Genomic DNA, 18,473 nt, shown 5'->3' on the forward strand with positions numbered 1-18,473 from the left:
ACTAATCAATTAGAAAAAGATGCTTCTAAACGAAGTGCTCATCATAAGAAACTGATGAAATAAATTATGGTATATCCATTCAATATATGTTTTAAAAAATGAGGTTTACGTGCATTAATATAGAAAGGGTCCCAAAATATACTAAATGAAAAGTGAAAGGGATAGAAGAGTAGCTATCATGTTAATAAAGATAAATATAGATATTACTTTTTCACATAAACTGTGGCTATCTTTGGACGCAGAATTATTTAAAATAATATTTTTACTTTGTAGTATATTTTCCAAATTTTCTATAAAGAACATATTTCATAATCAGAAGAAGATGAAATAAAAGAATAAAGTGACAACTTTCAGTGATGCATAGTGAAAAAATTAATCACCTTACTTTACATAACTCATGAGTAACCTATGAGAGAGACACTTACAGCAATAACTTTTATTAGCACCACAGAGGGAAATAACAGCTTCATTATGTTTATTTTTCTCTTTATAAATCCCTGCATCATGCAAAATTCAAAAGCATAATCTAGGAGACTTTGTTCTTGAAAATTCTTAACTCTATGCTATTTATCCAAGTGATAATATCTTGTAATGTACCAGAGCATAATAAGTAAGTCATTTTTATAGCACAATACTGAAGACACACCTGGTGCAAGTTGACTTAAACTCTTCCTACTTCTGAGCTGGAGGCAAGACACACACTAAAGCGTGTTTTTCCCCAAGTAGTTATCAGCTTCAGTGAAGAGTTCTGATAATTTTCCCAGTTATTCTCTAAAAGCTATATGACAAAAAGACACCATAAGGACTAAACTACCTAGCAATAAACAAAGATGCCTTAGAGAATTTGCTGTGTTCTGCATCTCTTGAACAAAAGTATACTTCTAAATGCTATGTGTTTTAATACTTAAATATTTCATTTTTTTAATTTAAAAAATATACTCTACGAAAAACACACCACATAAAATTTAAAGCAATGCCTAAGTGTATAGAAGTTGTTATACTGCAGGTTGTCCTAATACATGTGCCGGTGGACACAAACATCTCATCAAGTGAGAGTTTATACTTTTTTTCAAGAGCCTGCAATTCCATTTCAAAACCGGCTTCTAATCACACGGCCCTGAAGCTTTTTGAGGGCAAGGACACCAGTATCGCTAGACCTCGGCAGAATGGGGCATTTGAATCATGTGACTATCTGTGTTGTCATTTCTTCACTTAACTCAACAGTTTCTTCCATTGCCTCTTCAGCAGCCTCTGCTACTACTTACGAAAGCCCCTCATTACTGAGTCGGCCATGTTAAAGGAAAAGAGCAAACTTTTAGAGTGACTACCGCGGACGCTCAGTGCCCAATTCAGGATGGGAAGAACTCACAAAGGATGAGGTGGCGACGACAGCAGCGGAGGAAGAGGTGACGACCTCCTCGATCAGGTTCGGGGCAGAGAAGGGGGCAGCTGTCCTCAGCCCTGAATCACAGCAAAAGGAAAGAGCGCACTAGAAAAAAAGCGCGGAAGAAGACCCCGTAAAAGCTTTTCTCACGCCCCTACCCCTTGCCAGTGAGCTTCGTTACCAGTCGGCTCATCATTCATTGGCTGAGCAAGTGTGATGGACAAAACTGCAGTCCAACAAATATGCGAGCCCAACGAGTTTCCCGGCTTTATCCACCTTCCACTAGCCTAGGTGGTTGAAGCATCTCCCACAGACCGCTTGCGTTTCTTGAATTCCAGCTTTACTGATTCAAAAATCCTTGGCACCTGGCCCCCCACCCCCCGCCGCCGCTTAAACTGAAAAGGTAAAGATACCAGTAAGCTGTCTTTCCAATTAGCTTCTTACACGCACTCAACTTGAACTCACCTTTTGATTTAAGCCAAGAATTTGTGATAAAACCTATTCAAGAGACAGACTGGGAGGAAATACACCAATCTGTGTATAGGGCATATCTTCCTGTAGTGTGCTTCTGAATGATTTTTATTTTCTGCATTTCTGCTATTTTGCAAATATTCTATAATGACATGAGTTCCTTTAATATTGAAAAATATACAGCTGGAAGGGGCTAAATACTTTAGTAGGTGTTCTAAGATGCAATAAGGATGTTGCAGTCCATGTAGAAGTTTTAAGGTCTCTGCCATCCGTGATGTATGGCGAAGCACAGTATGTATCCGATTTGGGAACCTCTGAAGCAGTGAGCCAGTACACGCTATTATAGTCGTCGTTTTGGCCCTGGTGTATAAGTAAATCTGCGGCCATACTCATTCTTGATGGATGCAAAAATCTCAGAAATAAAACAAAGGCACTCTCAAAATTGCTGTGGTATTGCTAAAAGCAATAATTTTCTTCCTGATTTTGTATAAATTATAACAACCTAAATATCCAAACATAGGTGATTGACTAACATAGTATGTCATGGGTTGTAATATTTTTACATTCATAGACACGGAGGGGAAATTGTTGTTAAGCAGGGATAAAAGCAAGATACTAAACTATATATGGTGGGATTTGGGAAGACTATTAGGTAATTTTATGCCTCGAGACCCAGAGATTCCCAAACAGTCTTCCTCCTGCCACAGCTCCTTCCTTTAAGGTCTTGAAGGAAAATATATGTGGGCGGGGAAATGGCAAATGTGAAATAAGGTACCACTTTATTATTTGTTGTATGTGCCTTTGTGCCCAGTGCAAAGCTCTCTGGTAAACTGAGTTTAAGGGGCCTCCACCTCACACTAACTTCAAACCCAAATCTCAGGATCTAATTACCCTGTAACCAGCTGCATGGTGCAGAAGAGGTAAGAACATGATGTCATCTATAAGAAAAAATGAGCCACATTTGAGAGTGTGACCTCCTCCCAAGTCAGGATGGAGGGTGGCCCTGGGTCATTTACTTACCCATCCTACTCATGGAAGTGAAAGCAACAGCTTATATAGATGTCTTTTCAGGGTGAGGTACTCCTCCCTTCCCCTTCCTTCTTCCCCATCCCCACGCAGTGCCACCCTCCTCCTGCCCTCTCCCTTCCTTCTCTCACCCACCTTTTTCTCTTTCCACCCTCCTCCCCTTTCCTTCACCTCATTCCCCTCCCCTCCCTCTTCTCTCTCTCTCCCCACTTTCACTTCTCCCACCCTTCTCCCCTTTCCCTCCTCCTCCCCGTCCCATTTCTCTCCAATCACTTGAATGTCTATGCTCCAAAGAAGTGCTAAGATCTGAGAAATATATCAGAATGTTAATAATAGTTACCTTTTTTAAAAATTTCCCTTTTACTCAGTATTTTCTACTTTTTCTATAATAGGCCCACTTTTTATAATTAGGAGAAAATGCTAGATTTTCAAAGTAAGATGCACTTTATTTGACATTTATTTATTTTAGGTTGCAATAGAAGAACATAAAGTGATCATTTTCAGTGAAAGGCAAATTAGAACATACACAAAGAAAACATGGTTAGTAACTTGAGTTTACAATTACACAGTATAAGATGAGAAAACATATTAAGTACTATGTCATATTAACACCTTGGCAGTAAACAATAACTTCATTATGATTAAATTCATAGACCACTATGTCACATAAACAAGCTCACAGTCATATCATATATGGTCTTGATGGACATTCTTAAATGTATGCTAATCTTTTTTCAAGCAATTAAATTTCACAATGCACTGTTCTAGTTAGTATAAGTACTGTATTTCTATAACAAAGTAATGAAGGCACAGCTAGTGCAAGCATATTTAAACCCTAAATTTTCAGGGCCGGAAAAAGAAAAAAAAAACACTTGCATTGATACTTCAGGAACTTTGGTTTTTTTTTCAAGCAACTATTTGTCTCAGTTAACAATTCTGACAGTTTTCATAGCTATATGCTGGTAGGAACATGACAGAGACTTCACAAAAATCAAAACTCTGTAGCACCAAACTAACATGCTTTAGATAACTGACAGCAGTTTACATATTTTGAAGAATATTACACTACAACAGGCTAGATAGAATAAACTGATACTTAAGACACTTTTAGACAATGTTTTAACTACCAAGAAAATACAAAAACACCAGACTGTAAGGAATACTACTGTTGAGGTTATAGGGCAGGTCCCCCACCCCCACCCCGACAGTGCCATATAAACCTGCTTCATTCTGCATGAAGTTTTGAGATTCTTAAAAATTCTTTCAGAGGGCCTATTTTTTATTTTCGATATTTTCTGTTTCTGTAATGTTTACCATCAACATAGGTACCGTTGACTTCTCCTGTATAGTAATAGACTGATTTCAAGATGACATTATCATGTAAAATTTGACCAATTTCAAAGTCCTCATCAAGGATAGCATCTTCTCGTGGTTCTAGCTTTCCGATTTGGGGAATCTCAGGAGGGCTAAAGAAATTGAAGAATGATGCAGTAGAAACCACTCTTGGCTGCATTTCAATTTCTCCAGTAGCAGCTCTGTGACTCTGGGTGGTTGTCACGGTAACATCTTTTCCTCTCCTCCAGTCTATCTTACAGCCTTTGCAATCTTGGATTTCCCATCCCCAAGAGAAGAAGGGATCATCGTGATCTGGTTTCGACTTTATTATATATGTCTTGGTCAGCACCTCATCTCTGAAGTACGGATTGGGTAGAAAACAAAATTCAAATGTGTAACTTATAGGCTGGCCAGGTTTTGAGAACTTCAGGCTAACATCTGACAAGAACTTCAGAATAGGCTCGTCATACTTCTGAATCATGGGCCCGAGCTTGTCAACATTCTTTAAAACAGTCAGCCAGTAGTCAGGAATGCCTTTAGGATCTTCGTTTTTAGGCTTTCCCTTCCGAGCTCTTTTAAGATTCACTCTTTCTTGAGGCCTGACTTCAGGAACTCTTTTAGGAGCCTCTTTCACTCCAGTCCTTGCCTTAGCCTCTGTTGCCTTAGGCTGTTCTTTGCTTCCTGACATTGCCTGGGGGACTTCTTTAGGATCTTCTTTTACTCCAGGCTTTCCCTCCAGAAAATCTTTAGACTCTGCTTTTTCTTCAGTCTTTGCCTCAGGAATGTCGTTAGGAACCTCATTTTCTCCAGGCGTTTCTTCGGGTTTTTCTTGAGGGTCGTCTTCTTCCTCACCTTCTAAGGCAGGCATTTCACTAGGGCTGTCTTCCTGCACCTCCTCGTCACTGCTGAACACCTCATCCTCCGAATTCCACTCACATTCTTCTTCTGTAGGTTCATATTCTGCATTGATGATTTGAAATCGCCGATCATAGAGAGGCTTACTGAGTTCTGCATACTTTCTTTCGAGATCGTGAATTGCCTTTAAGAACTGAGCGTCTACCTTGTCACATTCATCTTGAATATTTCGGAGCGCCTGCACACGATCTCTAACTGCCGGGGGCAGCCGATCCAAGAAATTTTTACCCGACGGAGCCCGTCGCACCCTTCTGGAAGGCCCAGATACCCTCTTCTTTCTATATAAGCGGCCGCGGCTACTGCTGCTGCCACTAGTGCTTCTGCTCGAGCTACTGCTGTCAGACTCTTCCCCAGTATCGCTAGAGGAGTTAGCCATCATCTCTTCAGCAAACCCCTGCGCGGCAGGTTCCGAGACCACCTTAAGATCCGCTTCTGCCATTTTGCAAGCCTGCAAACCTCTTAAGGTGGTGACTACCGCTGAGACCGCGCGCCCAGAGATGGGCAGAAAATGACTCACGGATGCATGGGTGGCGGCGGCGGTCCAGGCTGAGGAGGTGGCAGCGGCGGAGGCAGCAGTAGCTAGGGGCGGGGCTGGGCTGCGGCGATCGCGCTGAGGTGACAGCGGCAGCGGAGGCCTGAGCGAGAGCGGCGATGGCAAGGCCTCTCCAGGCTGCAGCTGTGGCGGAGAGAGGCGCGCCGCAGCCCAAGAGCGCGGTGCGAGACCCCAAAGTTCTCTTCGCAGTTTAGATCGCCAGCCCCCTCCCCTCGCAGTCAGACCTCCCGTTAATTTAGTTCCCAGTGTGCCTTTAGCTCGCACCTCATTTGCTGGGCAAGCTTGATTGACAGCCCCTAAGCCCAATGAATGACCAAACGCACCGCCCCCTTCAGGCTCCGCCCGCCTTCCCAGACGCTCCTTGGTAGCTGAGGCACACACCCCTGGAAGACGTTTTTTCCACTCAAAATTCTATCTTTATAGTTTTATACTTCCAAAAAAAGCTTAGATATTAGGTAAAAATACTAGCCATAGCCTCTAACAGGGGAAGAGGAGTATCTTTCTCCCATCCGCTCATCCTCAATTCCCGATTGGTTTGTCAGGGGCCTCTTGACAAAAATCTTGTTTTTAAAAAATTGGAATACTCTAAATGGCATCATTGGGTAGTGTGATTATGGATGATTTTTTTAAAAAATCTCTTTTGTCTAAATATTCTATGAGCATGTATTTTTACATTGGAAAAGAAAGGAGAGTCGTTTATTGGCAAAGGGGGGAGGGGCTCGAAAGCAGGCGCATGGCATTCCACGTCGCAGTTTTAGTAAGTGCTGTCTGTGATGTTTGGCAAGCCTGGTTTCTATCCATCTTCAAGGTTTGCGAGCCCATGTTGCCGTGAGTCAGTTGCACCATTTTTACTATATTTCTCTCTTTAAGCTGGCGTAAAATGTACCCCAACCGTGCTGACTTGCCACGTAACCCTTCAAACCTTGCAGATAAAATAAAAGGGCATTCAAATGTTAGGTAGTATTATTGAAAAGCAGAAGGTTTGCTCTATACATCTGTGCAGCAGTTTTCAGTTCCACAAACAGCGGAATGGGAGGGGGAATTTGTGCTGATGAAAGTGCATCCTCTGTCAGCGTCTACTTCACGGTGTCATGTACCACCAATTTCCTTCTAGCATTGTAAAATTCTAGCCATACTAAAGTATGATTTACAAGTCCAGTAATATGTGAATAAACTTTTGCAAAATGAGTTTAAAAACAAGTATCTGTTATTTTTATTTACAGGATTCTTTTCTGCTACAGAACAACTCCCTTGGTAGAACCAAAAAGACCAGTGTTTACTTTTCATTGAAAGGTAAGGAACATATTTAGCCCATTTTTATGAATGACAAGAATTACCTACCTGTATTTGAATAAAATTTCACAGAATATAGTCTTTTAAAGACTTAATTGGAAGATGTCTTGATATTTCTATGGAAGGAGAAAAATCTACAGAGGTGATTTGACATACTAATGTAGAAAATAGCCTAATTAATCGCATTCACTATCTAGACCGACTTATAGAATACAAGTAGTAAATTAAAATACAAAATATGATGAATTATTTATTTCAAATGAGGAGAAATATTAGATGAACTTTTATGTTACTTTTTTATTATAGGATTTGTGCTTCGTCATTTAGTCATGTATTTTATAAAAAGCTATGAAACACGTTTTCTATTTTGTAAATGAATTTACTTTTATTGTTTATTTCTGATTGTGAAAATATATAAGCGTTTTAAAGAAAAAATACAATATAGAAAATTCCAATGATAGTAAAAATACACAATCTTAACAACTAAACGATAATCATTATTAGCATTTTGATGCATTTCCTTCCAGAAATTTCTTTGTACATATACACATCTGCCTATTTATATATACTGTTTTATCTATGTAACATTATATTATATTTTGTAATCTGCTCACTTATCAATTAGTTGTGGCTATATTTTCATGGTAAATAATCAACATCTTATTTTGAAATAGACACATATTCCATGGAAATATTTGCCTTAATTTATTTAACCAGATTCCTGTTGTAGGGCAGCTATTTCCCACACCATCTCTCCACTAACATAAATATTTTTTTCCTGTTTTTAAAAAAATTAGCCCTGGATACGTACTGTATGCACTTGTGAATATTACTCATGGGATGAGTTCCTAGAAATGAGAGGGCCAGAATAAATTGTATGCTCATTTTATTCTTTGATACATATTGCCAAACTTCTCTCCAGAAAAGTTATCACAATTTACAGTCCCACCAACAAAGCATAAGAGTTCATTTAGTCATTCAACTAATAGGTTGTGGTGCTTGCCATATGCCAAACGCATGTGGTAGAGGATGGTGATATAATGGTTAATAAAACTTATTGGATGCTTATACTTTTATTTCATAATTTAAATCAAAACATATACTATGAAAATAATTTAAATCAATAGAGTTATGACAAATATTATTCTACAACTTATTTTCATTTAAAATGATGGACATCTTTTTTTTAATGAGTGCTCTTATATTTTTATAGCACTTTAATGGTTTGATATATAAGTTAAACTTTGTACCATCAGGAGTTAGTATTTTGGAGTAAGAAATGAGTTATGGATCCAGATTTTTAAAAATATATTTATTTTTATTAGTAAATAAAATCTAATAAATAAAAATTATAATAAAGATCTCTGTTTCTGTAGATTAGTTTGTATTTTCTAGGATGTTATATAAATGGAATAATGTAATATATTCCTCTTTTTACTTGTCTTCTTTCACTTAGCACAATTATTTTGAGATTCATCCATGTCACTATGTGCATGAAGAGTCATTTTCCTATTTTGTTGCTGAATAGTTATCCATTACTTGGATATACCACAATTTATTGATAGACATTTGTGTTTTGAGTTTAGGGCTGCTATGAACAGAGCTGCTATGTTCATTTCTATATAAGTCTTTGTATGGACATATACTTTCATTTCTTTTAGAAAAATACCTAGGAGTAGAAACACTGAATCACATGGTATGTGTTTGTTTAACTTTTTAAGAAATTAGCTGTTTGGCAAAGCGGTACAATTTTGCATTCCCATGACGAGTGTCAACACTTAGTATGGTCAATCTTTTTAAATTTAGTCATTTTAATAGGTGTGCAGTAGTATCTCATTATGGTTTTACTTTGCATTTTCCTAATGACTAATGATGTTGAACATCTTTTTATGTACTGATTTACCATCCACATATCTTCTTTGGTGAAGTGTCTGTTTGTATTTTGCCCATTTTTCTATTGGGTTGTCATCTTACTGTTGAGTTTTGAGAATTCTTTATGTACTCTGGATACAAGTATTTTATCAGATATAAGCTCTGCAAATATTTTCTCCCAATCTGTGGATTTTCTTTTCATCTTCTTAATAGTGCCTTCCACAGTTTTTCAAAGAGCAGAAGTTTGGTGAGCAATTTTGATGAAGTCCAATTTATCATCTTTTTTTTTTCCTTTATGGACCATGCTTTTGGTATCATCTCTAAGAAATCTTTGCCTAGCCCAAAGTCACAAAGATATGCTTCTACTTTCTTTAGAAGTTTTACACTTTTAGGTTTTATATTTAGATATGATCTATTTCTGTATGTGGTACAAGATATGGATTGAATTTTTTTCACATATATATATCTAATTGTTCTAGCTTTAATTGTTGAAGACAGTCCTTTCTCAACTGAATTACCTTTGTACCTTTGTCAAAAATTAATTGTCCATATATGTGTGGGTATATGTTAGCCTCTTTTTTTCTGTTCCATTGCGTACTGATTTTAATCACCTGTTTGGTAAATATTTGTTAGTTATGTTTGGGAGAGAACGAGAACCAAGTTGTGGGATAACAGAATTTCATTACAGTGCAGACAGTTACAGCAGCTGAGTCTTCATCGTTCACCTTTCCTTTCTGCTCTCAAATATCTGAGAGAAAGGGGCAAATAACCGCAGTAATAACCTAGAAAACAAATAGAAACAAGAAACACAAATACTCCTCTATTTTGTGGAGTTGCCAGTGTGTGGCTGTCTACAGTCCAGCCACAGGAATGGTAGCTCCATTATTCAGGAGCACAAATAATGCCTTTGTTGTTCTCGCTTTTGATAAGAAAGACCTGTTTGCTAAAATGTAAGTAAAAAGTATTCTCAAGCTGTTGATAAGTTATAGTTAAAAAAGGAATAGCAATAAAAACTTGGTTATTATTTCACGCTATGGTTTTCAAAGCAAAATTATCTCATTCCATACTCATTCCTAAAGTACAGATACACACAAATGAATAGAATATCGTATGTGGCTATTACATTTCATTTTTAAAGGAAATATTTGTGAATTACATTTCTGACACCATAGCCTTAACTGCATGGAGTTTAAAAGGGCAGTTACAATTAATGCAATGGCAGGGAAGGAAAATCAGCTACTTTTTTGGATATTTGTCCTAATGCTAGTTTTCAACAAAAATAGCATACATTGTTCAAAAATGTAAATCCCTATCACAGAGGGACACTTTTACAAGGGCAGTCAAGAATCTTTTTCCCATAGTACTCCTTTGAAGAATTCCCACACTAAAATTCGAATAAAGCAAACCTTTTTTGGAAACATTTTATTTAATTCTACTAAAAAAGGAGGAAAAATTCGAAGTATTTGAATGGTGAGCAATATCCACGCATGTATATATGACTACAGTAACTATTTCTTAATTTTGCATTTTATTTGGACAATGTAGAAGAAGCCAAAATTGACATTTTCTGCCAATTTTCATCCAGAATACCAAAATAAATTTAATTAATTTGATTAAGAGCGTCCTCTGGGGAAAATTGAGTCTTACAGTACTGCAAATCTTCCTGCTGGGAGGAACAAATACATATCCTTCAGCTCTTCAGAGATAACGGTCATTTTTGTTTCAAACAACATACACACAATTCACAAAACCCTTTCTTAGAGTTTAAAAGAGTAGAATCCCGATAATAATCAAGTCAATCAGTATTTGATTCCTTTAGTGGGACATTATAACCTAAGTGATTTTAGTGTAGGTTCTGGAGTCAGAATTGTTGGGCATGGATGCTGGTTTTTCCTCTCATTAGTTGTATTAGATATTGGACAGGCTACCTCACTTTTATTACCTCTATTCTCCCTCTCTAAAATGGGGCTAATAATGGCACATGAAACTCAAATTCAATTTTGTTTGATATTTTTCATAATATAATTATTTATCAAGATTATGTGTAAGGAGAGCTTTCATATTATATAGTCGCAAGCCACTCACAGCATTTCTTTCTGACTATGCTGTCACTTCTATTTTGGAAGCAGCATAGAAATCTACAAATAGAGATTTTCCAACTCTAATATGCATGAAAGTGGAAATTTCATGGATGTTGACAACTCCTTGACATTAATAATAATATTAGGTCTTGATAGTTCTAAGGTCAAATAGCCACTCATCCTGCTTGGCATTATCTGCCCACAGAATGTCTCCTGCTATTTCAAAGGAAGAAAAAAATCAACACAATTTTAATAAAATTAAATGACAAGTGTTGTTTTAATATTTTACATCACACACAAACCCCTTTCTTTCTTGAAAGCTTTCAAACTTCCTGACAGTCCTAAATTATACAATCTTCATTATCTAAACCTCAAACTTGTATCTCATGTTCATTTTTGATACTATTTATTTTTGTCACATTTGAAGGCTAGGAGTATAAAGTTTACATACAATTAACTACATATATCTTAAAATATAAGTCTCAATGTGTTAAATAATGACTTTTTAATATTAATAACGTTTTTTACTTTTTATGTGTTGGTTAAGTTTAGAAAACTGTGCATTGTGACTTAGTTATAAATGCTCACCTAATACCTTAGATTTCCTTTTTTATTTTCTATTACTTAGAGTAATGATCTCAAGCCTAACAACTGTGCGAAAATATTGTCCTTATTAGAAGTGGAAGGGATTTTAGAGATCATCTAGTCCAATCTCCTTAAACAGACTGGGGAAATCGACACTTTGCCTGTTAGATGGACATTCTAGGTGTTTCCAGGTATTTGTCATTACAATTTCACAGTTAACACACTTCACATATATTATTAGGTATTCAAAAAGTCATTTTCACAAATGTTAATGATTTTGGTTTAGCGGCAGATTAAGGGGTAAAGATTGTTCAGGTCCTCTAGCAATAGATAGTTATCCTAAGAATTATGTTGTAAGTGTTTATAATTATGACTGGATAATAAGAACTAACTTTATCACTTTCTCTGTATCAGACACTAGACTAAGTGCTTTACTTTTACTATTTCATTTTAATAAACCCATTGAGGGGTTTATTATCATCCTCATACTTTTTTTTTTTTTTTAAAGATTGGCACCTGGGCTAAGAAGTGTTGCCAATCTCTTTGTTTTTTTTTTTTCTGCTTTATCTCCCCAACCCCCCCCCCCCCCCCCCGCCCCGTACACAGTTGTATATCTTAGTTGCAGGTCCTTCTAGTTGTGGGATGTGGGACGCCGCCTCAACGTGGCCTGACAAGCGGTGCCATGTCCGCACCCAGGATCCGAACCCTGGGCTGCCGCAACGCAGCGCACAAACTTAACCACTCGGCCACGAAGCCGGCCCCTCATACTATCTTTATATGATGTTATCCTCATATCATCCTTAGTATCTTCAATGAATGCTAAGTGGATAACTTGTTCAAGGTCATATAGTTTATAATTGAAAGAGCCCAGATATGAAACCAGATGGTTTGATTCAAGATTTTGAGTTCTTAACCACTCTACTATACCATCGTTAATGAGCAAAAGTGAACAAACTTCTGGACAGAGGTGCTGAAACTGGAGATAAGTGACACCCGTGGCCACTCTTCCATTCCCCTGGTAATAGTTATGTTCTCATGGTGTTAGTACCCTTAGAGGCACCAGTCTTTGAGTTCCTCCGGCTTACACAACAGTCTTGACTTGAACTGACAGGGTATACTAGAACAAGCTAATTTAATGAAAAAGATGATTTTCATTAATTCTTACATGCTTAATGACTTTATTTGGTTAACAGCCAAACACTGGGAGGTCAGAGCTTAAAGTAAATGCCAATGTATCCAATCTACAATTAAATGAAAAATATCCTAGGAATTTTTCCATTGAAGTATCCCTAGCAGCAGAGGAAACTGTACTTTGGGGAGCCTGAAGGTATGGCCTGAAGCTGCCCATTGAAAGCAGGAAACTCCTTGAAATCTATACATTTTAACTATAAATTTCTTTTCAGTATTTGACTTGTATTCCATAATTTATTAACATTAGTTTTTATGTAAGAGTCCTTGTTCCTGAGTAAAATTGGCACCCAGGAAGATGTCCTATGATGATCTGATCCATTTTCCTGTGAGTTTCAGGCAACAGCAGAGGCTCTGGGGTCAGACTACCTGCATTTAAATCCTTCCGCTCGCTGTCTGTATGACCCTGGACAAGTCACACATCTCCAACCCTCTCATGGGTTATGTTATCTTTAAAAAGAGGATAATGATAGGAAGTGCCCCATAGGGTAGTTTTTTAAGAATTAAGGGGAGAATCTATATAAATTATTTATCAGATGCATAAAGGCTCAATAAGTGTTTTCTATTATTATGCCATTCACAGGGCCACATACGGATTCCTATCCCAATTAAATAAGTATGATCCAGGGCAAAGGCTCATGATTTTAATCAGCTTGAGTTGCGGTGTTTTATACGTGCACCATCCATTTGAACTTAGAAAATAAGTTGAATTTGCCTTGTGACCCAAACTCACATTTTGTTGTTATGGTGAGAACTAATATCCTTGGTTTAGTTATTCTCCACTGTGGCAGGCTTTTCAATTAAATTATATGCTTAGCATGTAGTAAAGACTAATGCTTCAGCAAATATGGTATTAATATTTTCAAGGTGAAGATAGCTAACACTTCACTATTCTCTAATTCAGCAATGAAAGAGAAGTGAGGAAATTGCATCACGACTGACTACAAGTGAGTAAATGAACAGAATGATGAACTAGCTTTTAGTTTTCATCAAAAAATCTGATTAATACAGAGAAAGAAACAAGAAATGGAGCCATAAATTCTCCAGATTCATTACTTTGCTTGAGTGAGTCTCTTAGAACAGATGTAACCAAAATTTCAAAATTATAATATTGAGCAGGTTTATCTGTCTTCTTTTGTAACTGATGTTTTTCTGTCTAAAAGACTAAGTATTCTCTGTTTAGAGGTAACCAAATGCTCTAATTAATACAGTTTCATTATCTGACATCATGAGAATGTGTCTACCCTTCTCTGGAAAAAAAGGTTAAAAATGACATAAAGAAAGAATTATATAAATTATTAGACTAAATGACCAGTCTGCTTGCAGCTGCCTCGGTGCTCTTCCCTGGCTTCTAATATATGCTATACATAGTTCTTTGAAACATCTTCCTAAAAGCACTTATCACATCCCTGCTCTAATCCCATAATTTTAGTGATACTCTACTGTCCGGAATCAGACCTACAAGTATAAGCATAAGCTGTGTCTTTTACTCTTTGGTGACCTTCGGCAAATTTCTCAACTCATTTTGCCTCAATTTCCTCATCTGTAAGATGAGAATAATAATAGTACCTACCTCACAGAGCCATGGTGAGCTTTAAATAGCATAATACATGTAAAATGCTTAGAAGATGGTAAGTGCTCAATCAGTGAATTCTATCTTCCTTACTAATCTTCTCCAGGAATGCTTTCCTAGTGTAATGTAGTTCTTTAATTCTTCATTTCTTTTAAGGCTTATTTACTCAGACTACATTACATTTTTCTATGCTTTTTGATAAACATTATAACAGAGCCATATGGGTCATTTCTTATATGTACACATACACGTTCTTTTCCGAAGTGTATTTTAAATTTCCCTAAGACAGGACCTAGATATTTTCTGATGTATAACTCTCCATCCTTGCACAGAGTGTTGCTCTACACAAGAACACACTTAGTACTAAGAAACTTCTTGAACTAATGAACTGGCTTCCTCATAGCAGGACTGTTTTCACTTGCTGCTGAAGTAAAAACCATTTTTAGCCTTTAATTACATCCTACTTTTATTCAACAATTGTCCCCTAAATGTGCCAAATTTACTGGTGCATAACTGCCATACAGCAAGTCACATTAGTTTACTGAATTTTCAGAATTTAAAGAATTAGTGTTTTAGCAATCAATTTCTAAATAGAAGCATCTTACACACTTTATTAATAGCCAGGAGGCTATGCAGAGACTTCAGAATGAAAACTCTGGAATCTAATGAGGATCCGTATTTAATATTAAATTAAAATGTTTGTTTACTTAACTCTCTGTCATTGGAATTTTCTTTAATAAGATTTCCAGAGAACAGTTATCTGAAAATTGCTTTACAAATAATAAGAATTTAAAGGAAAATATATATCAAAATATCAGGGCATCCCTTTTCAACAAATTATACTCTGGATATCATAAAAATGGCTACTCATAAAGTGTCAGTTAAGTAAGATGAATAAACTCTAAAGACCTCTTGTGCAACATTGTACGTATAGTCCACAATAACGTATTATACGCTTAAAATTTGTTAGTAGGATAGATCTCATGTTAAGGGTTTTTACCACAATAAAATAAAGTCAAATAATTATTAAAAAGGCCACCAGGAGGATCAGGTTAATTTTTTTATTATTATCAGAGCCTTGTTATTTGAATTATGCATCACCTACATGTCACATTGAATTTTCCTTTCCGGTAGGACATTAAAAAACAAATTCTGGGGCTGGCAGCACTGCCCTCCTTTCCGTTGTGCTCGCAATCTAACTATTTTAAATTTTCTTTCAATCAAATTATTTTCTTTCCTTTTATTTTGAAACTCATGTTATTTCTCCTATTAACTTGTACAGCCATTTTTAGTGGAGAAAATGACTCTTGCTTCTAAAGACTTGTGCTGCCTTGAAAATGAAGATCATGAGTGGATCAATCATTCTTCTGAAAAGTTTATTTTTACCTTTGTGGGAAAAACTTTAGCCAATTCCTACAAATATCTATTTGGATTTTGTGGTATCCTTTTTTTCCTGTAGTTTTGTGACGATCTGAATAAATTTCAAGCCATAAAATGTTGCTTGGTCATAAAATTACTAGGCAAATTGCATTTTTCCACAAGTGATGTATACATAATTTAGCTGCTGATGATGTACATTTGCTTATAAGTTTACAATATGCTTACTAAGAGATTTTGTTTAATTCTGTAAATGACATATGTTTACTGGACTGAAATTTGAAATCACTGAACCGAAGTTATTATAAAATAATAAAAAAAAATTTAATGGGATGCACATTTCAAAGAGATAGCTATGACTGATAAAGTATTCTAGTAACTATTCCCTTCTACACTCTCCTGCATTCCAGCTCTCATTTCACTATTTCAGACCTCTGTCATTTCCCATCTGGGTTATTTACCTCATCCTCATCACTTATCTCCCTACCTCAAGCTCTCTTGTTTCCCTTCCAGCCTATATTCTGCTGTGAAATTAACTTTTCTAAAATGCCATTTTCATTATGCCATACCCTTCTTGAAAATCTGCAGTGAATCCTCATTGAAAGGTAGAATGATATAGGGAAAAAACACCAACTTTGAAGTTAGACAGACTAGAGTTTAAGCTTTGGTCATTCCATGCAGCCTCTGGTAAGTGATTTTATAGATTTAAGAATCAAACATCCCTACATTTGCCACTTGTTAGCTGTCTTGCCTTGGCAAATTACTTAGTCTCACTAATCCACAGTCTCCTTATCAGTGAAATGTAGAAAATAATATATAACCGTACTAATTAGAGCTTTTTAGTTGTAAGCAACATAAATCAACTCTGGTTATCTTACCCAAAATTTAATTCATTGGAAAAATAACAGAGTCTCACAGAGTCTGTGGAAGGCTATTGAGTCAGGTCTGGAAATAGGCGGGAACTGAAGTAGCTCTGGATACCTAGGAAGCAGAAAACACAAGCCTCATAACCAGAATAGTCTAATCATGATGTTAAGGATGAGATAAACTGGAACTTTGGTGATTTTCAATTTAACTGCTTGCCCCTTTGCTACAGGAGAGGAAGGCCTCTAGTTATAGTCTCACTGGACTCTTCTCGAAAGAGAATCAGAGTACTATAAGATTAAGGAAATGGATGCCCAATATCCAGCATACAAGAAATGTTTACTATGCATGTAAACCACCAGTCGCACAGTAGGTGCTCAGTAAATGGCTACTTTAACAGGATAAATTCTGGACAACTTAATCAGACATTCATGGCCATCCACTTTCTGGCCTCAACTTATCTTTTCAAACTTAGTTGTCTCCCCAAACCTATGCATAAATCCTGATTTCTCATCTCTTTCCTTCTGAGTCCATTTTCCCTGCCTGAAATGCTCTCAACGTCTCTCACATTTTAATATTCAACTTATCTCTTCTAAGACTCAGTTCGGCTCTTTTTCTGATCCCTGAATCACTGATTTTCTATTTCCTCATTTCCTCTTAATCATAGATTGCCTCTTGACATCTTTTTTTGAATGGTAATCTTGTATTGTCTTATCCTTCGTGTGCCTTATTTCTCCCAGCAAGATTATAAACTTTTTCAGAGGAGAGATCATGTACCATATATTTCTTTGTTTCCTTGATGGCACTTAATCCAGTGTTATGTACATAGTAGTGCTCACAAACTTATGATAAATGAATGCAAGAACATGAATTATTAATTTAGATCAGCATTCATTTAATCATTACCTACTATATACTCAGCACTATGGTGATTGCTTTGAGGGTACAGGAAAAAAAATAAAACCTTGAAAGTTGACTTTGATGTAGCACACAGTCTAATTTAGGAGAGGAAAAATAAAAGCATGAAGCACTCCAAGAGTAATTATATTAGTAAGTAAAAAATACATGTGAAAATGTTATATATCAGTGCTAAGCGTACAAGAAGATGTAAAGAGCAGGAATTAACTAGATATATGTGAGGTCCAAGTGGATTGCCTTGTCTGGGATGAAGGGTTCACATTGGAAAATAATAAGAGATGGTATTAGAGCACATAAGGTTGGGGAAGACTTTGAAAGAGAATTTTATAAATTTAGATTTAATGTAGTAGGGAACAATAGTTTGATTAAATAAAATAAAGTCCATCTATACAAAGGAACACTAATCTGCTATCCACAGTGATGAATATTTATTGATTTAGAAAGATAATCAAAATATGGTTTTCAGCCACAAAAGCAGGTTACAAAATATTATGTATATGAATTAATTTTTTTAAATAAAGGGCATAAATACACATTAAAACATCTGGAAGTAAAGTCAACAAGGTATTAACTGTGCTTACATGTAGGTGGTGTATTCCATGGTTGATTTTTGTTTGAAAATTTTTTTAGCAGATTTTTTGTTTGAAAGAAAAACTATATATGTATATGTACACTTAAAGGTACTATAGGTTTTCAAGGAAAGTAGTGATGTGGAAAATAACATATGAGGCAGATTGCTTTAGCATCTGTATATAGATTTAAAATCAGCAAAATATGCTAAGAATGCTTGATTAGATAGTGGAAAGGGCAAATTTAAGAGATGTTTGGGAGAAAAATTAGTTTGCTATGTTTCTAATTTAATGTGGGGATTAAGATAGTGAGACTGAAAACAACACTGAAATTGTGAGGAATACAGAACAGATAAAGATGCCACTAACAGTTATGGAAAAATTGAGAAGGAAAGCTTATTGAGGTAAGAGGTAGAGAAGAGGAGTTAGTTAACTTGTGCAGAGAGTAGTATGAAAGGTAACTAGATAT

General features: G+C 36.3%; 2 protein-coding genes and 1 long non-coding RNA gene across 10 annotated transcripts in view; 1 reads left to right on the plus strand and 2 right to left on the minus strand.

Moving 5' to 3' along the window:
• Positions 1 to 1,578, minus strand: part of LOC111771643 (uncharacterized) — a 642,377-nt gene extending 640,799 nt beyond the window's left edge. For both annotated transcript variants that reach the window (XR_011435060.1, XR_011435061.1), the window contains exon 1: positions 1,370 to 1,578. This is a non-coding gene — a long non-coding RNA (uncharacterized lncRNA). The remainder of the gene's footprint in view (positions 1 to 1,369) is intronic.
• The window catches only part of FAM133A (family with sequence similarity 133 member A), a 48,620-nt gene continuing 31,351 nt past the window's right edge, over positions 1,205 to 18,473 (plus strand). Inside the window, exons 1-2 of one of the 7 annotated variants that reach the window (XM_023634319.2) lie at positions 1,205 to 1,787; positions 6,908 to 6,977. The gene's annotated coding sequence lies outside the window, so the exon portion shown is untranslated. Of the gene's footprint in view, positions 1,788 to 6,017; positions 6,513 to 6,907; positions 6,978 to 10,259; positions 10,320 to 13,612; positions 13,651 to 18,473 lie in introns of those variants that run through there. The other 6 variants (XM_014729014.3, XM_023634318.2, XM_070258481.1 and 3 more) reach the window with 6 other exon arrangements.
• Positions 4,161 to 5,570, minus strand: NAP1L3 (nucleosome assembly protein 1 like 3). The gene has a single exon (NM_001257182.1). It carries the CDS (start codon positions 5,568 to 5,570, stop codon positions 4,161 to 4,163), a length of 1,410 nt encoding a protein of 469 aa, NP_001244111.1.

Source organism: Equus caballus, chromosome X, assembly GCF_041296265.1.
Source record: "Equus caballus isolate H_3958 breed thoroughbred chromosome X, TB-T2T, whole genome shotgun sequence".
NCBI classification, from domain to species: domain Eukaryota; kingdom Metazoa; phylum Chordata; class Mammalia; order Perissodactyla; family Equidae; genus Equus; species Equus caballus.

Excerpts from the sequence above, each read along its gene's own strand:
- NAP1L3 (NM_001257182.1), bottom strand. The coding sequence starts at position 5,570 with ATGGCAGAAGCGGATCTTAAGGTGGTCTCGGAACCTGCCGCGCAGGGG.